The sequence below is a fragment of the Argopecten irradians genome, chromosome 14 (assembly GCF_041381155.1).
Source record: "Argopecten irradians isolate NY chromosome 14, Ai_NY, whole genome shotgun sequence".
Lineage (NCBI taxonomy): Eukaryota > Metazoa > Mollusca > Bivalvia > Pectinida > Pectinidae > Argopecten > Argopecten irradians.
Genome location: NC_091147.1, coordinates 32817705 through 32832136, shown reverse-complemented (window position 1 = coordinate 32832136; position 14432 = coordinate 32817705). Strand labels below are relative to the sequence as shown.

Sequence of the window (14432 nt, the reverse complement as noted above, 5' to 3'; positions counted from 1 at the left end):
TACACCGGGTAGTAGTTGGTAGTTCTGGTCTATAAAGTCGTAATTTGTTTCTTTGGTAGTATTTCAGTCAGACAGATAGGGTCTGCCTTGGTACTGCTTATGATTTCTTGAAGTTCCGTTTTTTTTGTTCTTGTGAGGACATCAATTTTGCGTAAAAAACCTAGCGGCTAGTTTTGTTGGGTGTTTCATCCTTCATAAAGGTAAAACAATCTTCCTGTACCGGCTGATCCAAATTCGTGTCCCTTACATCCTGGCCATACAAACTGGTTGGATCAGTGTCGTTGAGAGCGTATTGTAGACTGGTGGAAATGTCCGGTTTCCAGTTCCACCGAACTCCTGTTTTGTTCATGCAAACTTATTTGTGTATTCCTGGGAACGGGATTAATGATTACGTAACAAAACGGGATTGAACGTACCCATAACAATAACAGTTCGTACAAGGCCTTACCAAAACTTCCAGACGGTTCCGTGGTGGAACAGGGCAGCAAGCACGTTCCCCAGAATCTCATGCGGTGAATCAATTTTATGTGACGGTTCTGTTGCGTTTTTTCACATCGTTTTATCCACGGTTTGATGGCAGATTGGTGGCTGCACATTGTTTTGCGGTTTGTCCAGGATTGTCACGGTTTTCACGGCAAGCCAATGTGGATGATAGCCGTTCCGATGCGTTCTGTCAAGGCACGTGCGGTTGAAAGGCCGACATGATACGGCGTGTTGCGTCCTATTTCGGTCTTACGTTACAAGCAATACATGATGGAGTATCATGTAACCCCCCCCCCCCCCGGTATGAATTTGTAACTTCTTGGAATTATCTACTGGTTCTATTTACCCGACGCATTCCAACGCCAATGTGAAAAATGATCTCTGTTATATGACACCCTCGCCAATGCCACAAATTGCGACATGGATGAAATCAACCGCCATATTTTCGCATTTTCGTACTAAATGACAGAGATCAACAATTAACCAAATACCAAGAATCCATGTATAAGTACATAGTATACGGTCTAAGGCAGGCAATAACAATGAGTATACATACGAGTTATTCCCTTTTTACGTTTTCGGAGAATGACGTAACTGTCGTTCCTCTGACCAACCACAGCGAGTTCCCCAAATATTATAAGACTCTTTCATATGTGGATATGAAGGATAGGGATATTCTACCCGAGGGTCACAAAATGTAGTAAAACCCGGGGCTTGCCGAGGGTTTTGCAACATTTTGTGATCCCGAGGGTAGAATATCCCTATCCTTCATAACCACTTATGAAAGAGTATTTTTCTTTCATACCTCGACGTTGTATAGCAATTTTACAACTATAATACCCCGCCATTTTGAAATAAATTCGAAGAAATCCACGACTGGAAGTCAATTTTCCATACATGAAAAATTATGTGATATTTTCAACACAAATTTCATTGTGTGCATCTTCTATAGTAAAACCAGTCGTATTTGTGAAAAAAAGTTAAAATTTTACCGAGGAAATAGAGAATTTGTCGACGCCGTAACGTCACGAGTTTTTATTACATGGGTAGCCATGCAATACAGCCTCAGGCGACATGAGTGTATTGCCGTGGACCAGCCAGTATTACACTCGTAGGTATGAAAGAAAATCAATCTCTCTATCATGCAACAGAGGACTTACCACTCGGAATTTATTACACAAACCGTTCTTGGTTTTTAAACAATAATCTACACGCACTGGCTGATATTTATCATACATATTTAATCTTCGCGCATGATTTGTGGAAAAGTGAAAGTAATGATTCCATTTTTGCTATTTTGAAGGTGTTAAAGAGATCAAATAGAGTCGGTCTGACATAACAGAACCCAAACTCAAAATGTCCATCAAGTAAGTAGAGTAGAGAACACATTTTTGTTCACTTTTTTTTTCATTACAAATCAATTTCAGAACCATCTGTTTTACGGTTATGTATTTCGCTTACTATTGTGAAAAACAAATATAGATATTGCTACTTACAAGAAGTTTGTGTCGATTTGAGTTTTTAAAAAAACGCAGGTTAAGTTCAAAGTAAGAAAATATATGAACTGAGGAGCGATGCGGGCAGACCAATGAGGGGCAGAGGACAAACATATACAGACCTCATACTTGTAGTAAACGAAAGTGGCGCACTGCTACACTGACGAAGTTTTTTAATTTTTTTTTTTGCCTATATGGGCAAAAAAAAAATTAAAAAAGTAATATATCACATGTGCGGACTAACACTGACAAGTTGTCGATGGGAACTGTTGATCGAGGAATCCCACCAGTCTGACTGCCAGATTTACTGGCTCTCTAACGGAACGCATTTGTGTTACTGAATAACAATGTATAACCTGAAATAGAGCACTGTATAGTGACGGTTAATAAAAATATACATAATAGACAGGAATGAAAGGAGAAAGGTTTAGAAATTCCCATAAACCTGTACATGTAGTTTATACATGTTTGCATGAAATTAACATTTGATTTTTTTGAATTGTTTAGAAGGTAATGATAAGTGTAGTATTAACGGTAAGCTATTAACTTTTACGACTCTACAAAATTATCTATCGCGCCATATATTCCAATTTTAAAAATTAGAAGTCGTTTGAGAACACAGGGATCTGAGAATTAGTTACAGTTTATATGATTATGGACCCACCAGGTGCCCTTTGACCATTTTTAGATGTTTTAGAGGTCTAGATAAAAATCGGTAAAAATCCTACTCTACATGGTACTATATATGAGAAAGGTGGCAAGCCCTTAGACTCCAAAATTCTAACCAGCCTACTTTTAGCGGCTTTAAAAAACGGCTACTACCGTTGGAAAGAGGCGTAAAGTATAGGGTCGTGCATACCAAGGTCACAGTACAGGTATACAATTACACATTGGCAAACCAGCTTAACTTGTTACCTTACCTGTCCATATATTACGGTGGTGGATTTGTGCCATTTGCCCCGAAAACACGAGAATTAAGAAACCTTAAATTTCGTCTTTTCGCCCCGAAAAAGACGAAATTTAACAAATTTAAATTTCGTCTTTTCGCGGCGAAAAGACGAAAAGTAAACACGAAAAGACGAAAGTGATACACGCTAATTAGCGACTTTGATTCTCGTCTTTTCGTCTTCAAAAATCTCGTCTTTTCGTCTTTTCGTGTTTTCGCCCCGAAAAGACGAAAATTAACAAACCTTAAATTTCGTCTTTTCGTCTTCCGGTCCGGTGTGGAAGTCATTTTGAAATCTTTTTATCTTAATATTGACTTAATTGTTCAATGTGGAAGCATCAAAGTAGTTTATGATAACAATCGATTTATTGAATTGATAGTACTAGAAGTATCTTCATCAATAACTGAGATTAGAAGTTTTAAAACAGACGTTAACATGTATGCTTACAGCAGTTACGTAGATTTCTCACACGTGGCATGTGCCACGCCTCTAACAGATTCATCATTCCGCAAATCTTTTAGCTTGATTGATACATTTAAAAAAAAAGCATTAATGTCTTATTTTCTGTGTTCTAATCGCCCTATTTAGCAATTACGCTTATCAAAACATTGCCGTATATATGTTAGGCACATAATGAACTGAAGATGCTAAAGCACTTACAGGAGTTGCCTCCCCTAAACAACTTGGGGGAAAAAGTTGTCGGCGGGTAATATTTGAAAGCGTTTGAACCACGAATCAACTTTTTAACAAAATAATTTATGAAAAACAACTCGTGAAGACTGAGTTAAAAGGAAGGACTTGTACCAAGAAATTGCTCAAATACAGTTAATCATAACAGTCAATCAGTAGGTACAATGTGTTATGTATCATTTGAAGACATTTTGACTACATAAATGACATAGTTTTCATCATAATTGTACATTAGAGATTACATTATGATCTCCGTCGTATATGAAAGATGACTAAGTATATCTGTAATTTTTCGGGGCGAAAAGACGAAAAGACAAAATTTAAGGTTTGTTAATTTTCGTCTTTTCGGGGCGAAAGACGAAATTTAAGGTTTGTTAATATTCGTCTTTTCGGGGCGAAAACACGAAAAGACGAGATCTTTGAAGACGAAAAGACGAAATGGCATAAATCAGCCACCGTAATATATATACATAAATATTTACAATGTACATACCCCGCTACACTTATATAAAGGCATAACGATTTTTTATTACTGTCTTAATGGCCAGGTTCAACCTTAGGGCTAAAAATCCTCCCGGGACGTGGTTTTACCTCAAAAGTCGGGAACCACAACGAATTTCATAAATATATATTTGCATCTAACGTCACTTGCTTATACCTCATTCATACCGAGATATAGAATTGCATTATTTCCTTTTAGCGAGGCCACTGTCCGTACTTGACAGTGGCGTCGCTAAAAGGAAATTAATGAATACGCAAATTGAACAAATTGGCGTGCGAGCGCCGAATGCGCGAGATTTTGGTGTTTGGTGGCCTAGGGGACTCCCCCTCCCCCCGGGGAAAAAATACGATTATGAATAGCTAAGATGACTTTTACGGTGTATTTGGATGATTTTGTGAGCGCCGAAGGCGCACGATTTTGGTATTTGGGGGGTCCGGAGGTCTCCCCCGGAAAAAAGTATTACGATTTAAAATGAGATGAGTTTTACGATACATTTTGATGAACTTGCGAACGCCCGAAGGCGCGAGAAAATATAACGATTTAGAATGGCTGAAATGAGTTTTACGATGTATTTTAATTATTTTAAAGCGTTCTTAGCATGGTAATTTTTCGATTTAAACTTACCTGCATTTAGAAATGATAATTACGTTCATGTTCATATGTATTTCTATAGGTTTCATGTGGAATAAAACATTAAGAATGCAAAAAAAACAACTATTATGGGAAGTCTTTAAAATATCCAGAAACATATATACATAGAGATTGGAAACTCCTTCTTTGTCTTTGTTGACAGGCAGAGGGACCTCCGGTTTATAGGCATTTTGCCTTGGCTTACTACTTTTAAGTGTATTCTTTTAAACATTAGATTTTTGCATCAACACAAAGTTTAAACATTATTTTATCATGGTTTGATGTGATCAGGTTTCCCGATTGATGCCATTTAATATGATTTTTGAAAGCATGAAAATCAGCAATTTTACCTAGTTTTCGAAAATCAGGCATTCAAAACCGGAAGTGTGTTTCGTTTTATTAATAAATAAGTTAAAATATTATTTTTTCTATCCAAAATCGTACTCAAACCATCTGAAAATTACTGAACATTTACAACATATCATTGATTCTTCTATATTCAACTATTTAAGAGTTTATCTAAAAACCACTACGCACATACAGTGGTACATCTGCCGATCGTAAAAATTGGAGGAGTTGCCAATCTCTATGTATATATATGTTTCTGAAATATCTTTTACCGTATATAATCATAATTCCTGGTACGCGGGGACCGGGTGCGCAGTCTGACGGCAGCGGGGAACGGCATACACATAATCCCCTCTACCAATGAAATCAACTTCCGGTTTACCGCGGTTTGGGCGCCATTTTCGATTACAGCTGTTTACGATTTTGATCGGTTCAAAATGCCTGCCCGAAAGAAAAAGAAGGAACAGAAATCAGCCGAAGTAGAGGATGAACCTATGGAGGTTGTAGAAAATGAAGTCGAAGCTGATCCCACGGATGGATCAGAGTTGGTGACCAGTGTAGTATCTCGTCAATTCAACCCTGAAGGTGAAAAAAAAAAATTAGTAGTCTAGACTAGGCTAACTTGCCTATTTAATGCTTTCGTTTATACGGTTTCCGTTAAACTGGTTGGATCGTTTATAAAAGTAATTATTTCAAGTATAAATTCTGACGAACACGCAGCATTTAATGCAGGTCTACAAGGGCTTTGTCAAGGTTCGTCTAAAAACAACGGTAAAATTCAAAACGAATAATTAGAAGTCCAGAAGTAAACCACAGTCCAGAAGTAAACCACAGGACCATGTATAGTCTCTATATGAAAAAAAAACAGCCAGATTTCTGTGAGTAAACAGAGTAAACCGTATAAACGAAAACGGCATATAACTTGGGACATGTATTTGAATATTTCCAACAAAATCGAAATTATGAACAGACAGAACTTGTGTATTCATGACAGAGTCGAGGGGTGGAAATAACCCCCAGAGTCTAGTCTAGTGTACAGATGATTAGATCCTAAGGATCTTATTATGTTACTTTATCCCCTTTTCCTAGGCATTATTCTACCAAAATAAAAGAAAAAACATCAACCCTAAAATTAACCTACGTTCGTTGGAACTACTTATCCATATACTATTTTGGACTTGACCTGGAGTATCGAGGATCAGAAACATATATACATAGAGATTGGAAACTCCTTCTTTGTCTTTGTTGACAGGCAGCAGTACCTCCGGTTTATAAATAGGCATTTTGCCTTGGCTAACTACTTTGAAGTACATTCTTTTAAACATGATATTTCTGCATCAATACAAAGTTTAAACATTATAGCATGGTTTGATATTTCAAATTTGGCTATTTCCATATAAAAGACTTCTTCTCTGAAACCAAGCATGGGATATACCACCCATAATACAATGATGGTAGCATCTTTATAGGGTTGGGATTCAAAATTGTACAAATGATGGGGCTGACCCCCCGGGGGCCTTAGGGGCGGGTCAAAAGGTGTCAATTTGGTTATTTCCATATAAATGACTTCTTCTCTGCAAGTAAGCATGGGATAGCACCCATAATACAATGGTAGCATCCTTATAGGGTGGGGATTCCAAAGTGTGCAAATTATAGGGCTGCTTATTACCCTCCAAGGGTCTGAGGGGCAGGGTCAAAAGTGGTCAATTTGACTATTTCCATATAAATGACTTCTTCTCTGCAACTATACATGTGATTACGCTCATAATCATAAATGCAATGGTAGCATCCTTATAGGGTTGGGATTCAAAATTTTGCAAATGAGGGGGCTGACCCCCCGGGGCCTGAAGGGTGGGGTCAAAAGGGGTCAATTTAGTTATTTCCATATATAAACGACTTCTTCTCTGCAACTAAGCATGGAAGAGCACTCATAATGCAATGGTAGCATCCTTATAAGGTTGGGATTTGAAATTGTACAAATGATAGGGCTGACCCCCGGGGCCTGAGACGGCAATAGACGCGGGGTCAAAAAGGTCAATTAGGCTACTATTTTCGTATAAATTACTTTCTCTCTGAACCTATGTATTGGATAGCATATTTGTATGGTATCAATAGCATCATTATATGGTTGTGATTCAAAATTAAACTTTTGGAGTCAATTTTGCTAATTTTTGTAATTGTCAGAGTCTTTGTGATAATTACTAAAATAAAACCAGGTGAGCGATACAGGCCCTCTTGGCCTCATGTTTCTTTCCAAAATCATACTCAAACCATCTGAAAATTAATGAACTTTTGTAACATATCAAAGTTATTCTCCTGTATTTATCTATTTAAGAGTACTGTATATCTAAAAACCCTCCTCTAATAAGGGCGCCCCCACGTTTTTTGCTGAAAAAAATCAACTAATTTCATACAATTTTTGTGCCAGATTGTGACGATTTGTCTCTGCAGACGCTAATGAAATATAGTTTTACATCAATCTGATGCCTAACAGATATCTAATCAGCTTGTATAAACAATAAATTTATTGCACTGAATAACTTGCCAAGTATTTACACAATGTTTAATACTTCTAGTGCATACATTTCTTCATTATTATGTAATTTCAATACTTACTTGACTTCAAAACGAAAGTTGGTTATCATAAGTTTCAGAAAAATACGAAACTAAAAGCAAGATGACTATAGTCTGTTTCGGAAAAAAACATCTAAAAATGGTCTCAAATAACCGCGGCCTCCTCAGTCATTTACCCGGGCCCGGCGCCCTCATTAGGGAAAATACGGTATATCTAAAAACCCTAAGCACATACAGAGGTACATCTGTCGATTGTAAAAATGGCTGAGTTGCCAATCTTTATAATATATGGGACAAGGAAGTAATTCCAACCGTTGGACAAAACAAAATTGTCAAATTGTTCGAGGTGATCTGCCTTTTTATCAAGACATACAAAACAAACACGATTACATAATAGGATACGAACAGTAATGCGGGACAAAGTAGAAAAATATGTAATAATTAAACTATACAGCACAATGGAGCGCAATTTACCCTTTAGCAAGTGGCAGCCGAAGATGAACAAAATCGCTAAAAAGCTGGTTCAATTAAATTCTTTATATATTATTGCCATCTTCATTTTATAATGATTTATGTTTTTATTAATTTCTTTGTGTAATTCTGACATTTCCACGTCTGAAGATTTTGGAGAAATTGAGATTCCTCCAGCAGCTATGAGTGTTGCAACCTATGAGGTGCATGGGCCGCGTCTGATGATTTCTCACATTGTCAACGAGAATTTCAAATCCTACGCTGGGACACAAACTCTTGGACCATTTCACAAGGTAATCATTTAGATTAGGCAGTAGATGTTATCACCATTGAGTGGCTTCAGTCACAAACACCTCTCAATTTTTCAATGCAAATAATTATGTTTTCCTGATTATCGATTATAATTGATATTTACTATAAAAGGAAACCGATTTCTGATAATCAAATTTGAGATCTAAACATTGATGATCATCATTTCAAAAGCAGAATTGCAAGTTTACTTCAATTTTTGCTTAAGATACATTTTACTCTTCCCAATAATGTCTTACTAATCATACTTTTTAAAACGCAATTGATTGGGGAAAAAACATACATATATAATATATGTAATATAAAGCTGATATATAATCAAATGATGCTGAATTCTGCTTCATAGGATGTAGGCCTCAACTAATTAATTTATAATTGGCCTATTCAATACTGGGCAAAAATGAGCAATACAGGGATATGTAATTTTAGGCTAACCGATTAAAAATAAAAAATTGATCGGACCGTTGACACTGACCCATTATAGGCACAGGGGGCCAACTCAATGAAAATAGATGTTGTCATACATTTTTTGTATTTGGAGGATGGACTGATGAGTATATATGACAGTCATATGATTTTTTCGAAAAATACGAGATTTGAAAAATTATTAAAAAATCGGGATATATATAGAGTATATGATGAGTATATATGACAGTCATGTGATTTTTTACTATATATATCCCGATTTTTTAGTAATTTTTCAAATCTCGTATTTTTTGAAAAAAATCACATGACTGTCATATATACTCATCAGTCCATCCTCCAAATACAAAAAAATGTATGACAACATCTATTTTCATTGAGTTGGCCCCCTGTGATTATAGGTGCTTAATATATCCATGATGCTCAACTGATTCCCAACACTACAAAATGTTACAGAAGATTATTTGAATGCTGATTCAATCATTAACATTAAGTTGTAAACTAAAACTATTGTCACAAAGTCTATGTATACACAGATCTCGGATGACAAAATATTGTCAAGTAGATTTGGCTTGAAAATCTTTACCAGAAATTTACATGAAAATAGTATCGATTTCACATTTATGATAAGAAAATGTATCTGTGAATTCAAGTCAATTTCAGGTTTATATCCAGACCAGATACTTTACTCTATTTGAGGTTTTTTCTCATTTAAGTTAAAGGTATAGATTAAACTAGATTTAACATGCCTATATTAAATATGTTTACGTTAGAGCAATTATGTAAGATTTTAAAGGTGAGTCCAGATCACTAATTTTCATATTTTGATGAGTCCTAGTACAAAGAAATGTAAAGGATTCTAAAGTTTGTGGTGATCGTGAGTCCCACAGGAAAATGATGAGTCAATCCAGGATAATCACTGATTAACTTTATCTGATTTAGATATAAACATGTCACTAACAGAAATGAATGTTTATTTACGTCCTACCTAATTGTTTGTGCTCCAGAGTTTTACCTCCATTATTGGACCAAATGGGAGCGGCAAGTCCAATGTGATAGACTCCATGTTGTTTGTGTTTGGTTTCCGTGCCAACAAGATCCGCTCCAAGAAGATCAGCGTTCTCATTCACAACAGTGAAAACCATACAAACATTCAGGGCTGTACTGTTAGTGTACATTTCCAGAAAATCATTGATACTGGGGTTTGTATCTCTTCATTTAATAACAGATCTCTCATTTGTTCAATTATCTTTCCTTAAAGATGCTCACATTTAATAACAGATCTCTCATTTGTTAAATTATTTTTCCTTAAAGATGCTCCACTACTGACAAATGGTAATTTTTCACTATCATAACCAGCAGCAGACAATTTAGTATTTTTCTTCAGTTAAAAAAGTTACTTACTTTACACCATTACCACCATTGAAAAGTTTTAGCTTCTAATTTTACTTCATGTTAAAAATATGAAAAATAATTAATTGCATCCCGAAAAAATGCTGTGGCACTATATCCTATATGGAATGAAGTACTGATTGTGCATGCACCAAAGGCAAAATAAAATTTTTTATATGATTTTTTGTGTTAATTAGACATATACATGTATATACACTATTAAACACAAATTATTGTTCAAATGACGAATAACATTTATGCTCTGTCAGCGGTGGAGCATCTTTAATTAATGTGTTATCTGCAAGAAAATGATTAAACAAAGAAGCATTGGAGTGCTATTTTAGTTCACTGTATATTAATATAGTATTTCAGTGTATGGTGACAGGAAAAAACAGGTAAATGTCACCAAGTGAGGTCAGTTTACATTTACCGTATTTATTCCATTAGAAGCCCTGTGGGCGTGAATTTTTTCAAAGAGTCTTATAGAACACAAAATTTCCTACTCAAAAATGTGTCAGAAAAAAACATATTAAATGCACCTATACCGCCAACAATGTTCAAACTTTATTTTTGAAACATTGTTTAACAAACAAAAAAGATTAATTGGCCTGAATGTTTAAAAACACATTCACTTGATCAAGAACATTGTATCATTAATTATAAGCTTTGCTTCAGATTGTAAATGACGGTGTTTGCTATTCAGACTGTAAATGACGTTGTTTACTATTCAGATTTTAAATGACGTTGTTTACTATTCAGACTGTAAATGATGTTGTTTACTATTCAGACTGTAAATGACGTTGTTTACTATTCAGACTGTAAATGACGTTGTTTACTATTCAGACTGTAAATGACGTTGTTTACTATTCAGACTGTAAATGACGTTGTTTACTATTCAGACTGTAAATGACGTTGTTTACTATTCAGACTGTAAATGACGTTGTTTACAATTCAGATTGTAAATTACGTTGTTTACTATTCAGATTGTAAATGATGTTGTTTACTATTCAGACTGTAAATTGATGTTGTTTACTATTCAGACTGTAAATGATGTTGTTTACTATTCAGACTGTAAATGATGTTGTTTACTATTCAGATGTGTAAATGATGTTGTTTACTATTCAGACTGTAAATGATGTTGTTTACTATTCAGACTGTAAATGATGTTGTTTACTATTCAGACTGTAAAATGATGTTGTTTACTATTCAGACTGTAAATGATGTTGTTTACTATTCAGATGTAAATGATGTTGTTTACTATCAGATTGTGTAAATGATGTTGTTTACTATTCAGATTGTAAATGATGTTGTTTACTATTCAGATTGTAAATGACGTTGTTTACTATTCAGATTGTAAATGATGTTGTTTACTATTCAGATTGTAAATGATGTTGTTTACTATTCAGACTGTAAATGATGTTGTTTACTATTCAGATTGTAAATGATGTTGTTTACTATTCAGACTGTAAATGATGTTGTTTACTATTCAGACTGTAAATGATGTTGTTTACTATTCAGATTGTAAATGACGTTGTTTACTATTCAGACTGTAAATGACGTTGTTTACTATTCAGATTGTAAATGATGTTGTTTACTATTCAGACTGTAAATGACGTTGTTTACTATTCAGACTGTAAATGACGTTGTTTACTATTCAGACTGTAAATGATGTTGTTTACTATTCAGACTGTAAATGATGTTGTTTACTATTCAGATGTAAATGATGTTGTTTACTATTCAGATTGTAATTGTAAATGATGTTGTTTACTATTCAGATGTAAATGATGTTGTTTACTATTCAGACTGTAAATGATGTTGTTTACTATTCAGACTGTAAATGACGTTGTTTACTATTCAGATTTTAAATGACGTTGTTTACTATTCAGACTGTAAATGATGTTGTTTACTATTCAGACTGTAAATGATGTTGTTTACTATTCAGATGTAAATGATGTTGTTTACTATTCAGACTGTAAATGACGGTGTTTGCTATTCAGACTGTAAATGACGTTGTTTACTATTCAGATTTTAAATGACGTTGTTTACTATTCAGACTGTAAATGACGTTGTTTACTATTCAGACTGTAAATGATGTTGTTTACTATTCAGACTGTAAATGAGTTGTTTACTATTCAGACTGTAAATGATGTTGTTTACTATTCAGACTGTAAATGATGTTGTTTACTATTCAGACTGTAAATGATGTTGTTTACTATTCAGACTGTAAATGATGTTGTTTACTATTCAGACTGTAAATGATGTTGTTTACTATTCAGACTGTAAATGAGTTGTTTACTATTCAGACTGTAAATGATGTTGTTTTACTATTCAGACTGTAAATGACGTTGTTTATTACTATTCAGACTGTAAATGATGTTGTTTACTATTCAGACTGTAAATGATGTTTTTACTATTCAGACTGTAAATGACATTGTTTACTATTTAGACTGTAAATGATGTTGTTTACTATTCAGAATGTAAATGATGTTGTTTACTTTTCAGACTGTAAATGATGTTTTTTACTATTCAGACTGTAAATGATGTTGTTTACTATTCAGACTGTAAATGACGTTGTTTAATTTACTATTCAGACTGTAAATGATGTTGTTTACTATTCAGACTGTAAATGATGTTGTTTACTATTTAGACTGTAAATGATGTTGTTTACTATATTCAGACTGTAAATGATGTTGTTTACTATTCAGACTGTAAATGATGTTGTTTACTATTCAGACTGTAAATGACGTTGTTTACTATTCAGATTGTAAATGATGTTGTTTACTATTCAGACTGTAAATGATGTTTTTTACTATTCAGACTGTAAATGATGTTGTTTACTATTCAGACTGTAAATGATGTTGTTTACTATTCAGACTGTAAATGACATTGTTTACTATTTAGACTGTAAATGATGTTGTTTACTATTCAGAATGTAAATGATGTTGTTTACTTTTCAGACTGTAAATGATGTTGTTTACTATTCAGACTCTAAATGATGTTGTTTACTATTCAGACTGTAAATGATGTTGTATATATATATATATTCAGACTGTAAAATGACGTTGTTTACTATTCAGATTGTAAATTACGTTGTTTACTATTCAGATTGTAAATGATGTTGTTTACTATTCAGATTGTAAATGATGTTTATTTACTATTCAGATTGTAAATGATGTTGTTTACTATTCAGATTGTAACTGACGTTGTTTAATATTCAGATTGTAAATGATGTTGTTTACTATTCAGACTGTAAATGATGTTGTTTACTATTCAGGATGGAGACGATGAGTACACTGTGGTACCAGACTCTAAGTTTGTCGTGGCCAGGACGGCATTCAGAGATAACAGTTCCTACTACACTGTGGACGGAAAGCGACAGACGTACAAAGAAGTGGCAACCCTACTTAGGGGTAGCGGCATTGACCTCGACCATAACCGCTTCCTTATCTTACAGGTAAGATTGTAGATATTGGTCTTGTATCAATATCGCTTAGATTCCATGAATATATCTGCAAGTTTGAATATGAGTTTTAATTACACAGGCAATATTTCTTAACTTGAATTTCAGGTCAAGAAATCTTGAAACCTGAAAATTGACCAGAAATTCTTATCAATTTCAGGTCAAATCTCAAGAGAAATTCAGGTCAAACTTCATGTGAAATTAATAACATATAGCGGACATCTGCTGACTTCCTCTGTTGACAGTTGGCCAGATAAACAAGCGATAATCATGGCACTAACCTGACAGTTCATATTAGTATTATCATCACTTTGATATTGTTGCAGTTCTCAAATAGAAACAGGATTTTCATGATGCATTTACCTGTATTATTAGCGTGTTAACCTGCCGTTATGTGGCTTCAGACGATGACCTACAGTTTAGGTTGCTCACAGTAGATTTGTAGTACAACTTATGAAAATAAGCTCTAAGGCACATGCTTTAGCGGGGCACCGTGCAGGGGATTCAACACACATGTTTCGTCGGTAATATTGATATGTAGGATAGATTGTCTATGAAATAGTTAAGACATGAAATATACAGTCTATCAATCATCTTCATGTTGTTTCCTCGCCAGTTATAGAATGTGTATTTACTTGTATTTCACCAAAAGAACTGCGACATTGTTTGACAAAATCCCGGGAAATATGTTAAACCTGTTGACAGAT

At 34.5% G+C, this 14432-nt stretch overlaps 1 protein-coding gene across 1 annotated transcript in view; it reads left to right on the top strand.

Moving 5' to 3' along the window:
* Positions 1 to 5451: 5451 nt before the first annotated feature.
* LOC138306853 (structural maintenance of chromosomes protein 4-like) overlaps positions 5452 to 14432 on the top strand; it is a 41808-nt gene continuing 32827 nt past the window's right edge. Inside the window, exons 1-4 of the mRNA XM_069247355.1 lie at positions 5452 to 5681; positions 8292 to 8434; positions 9881 to 10075; positions 13540 to 13719. Coding sequence (XP_069103456.1) covers positions 5534 to 5681; positions 8292 to 8434; positions 9881 to 10075; positions 13540 to 13719 — 666 coding nt within the window. The 5' untranslated portion in view covers positions 5452 to 5533. The remainder of the gene's footprint in view (positions 5682 to 8291; positions 8435 to 9880; positions 10076 to 13539; positions 13720 to 14432) is intronic.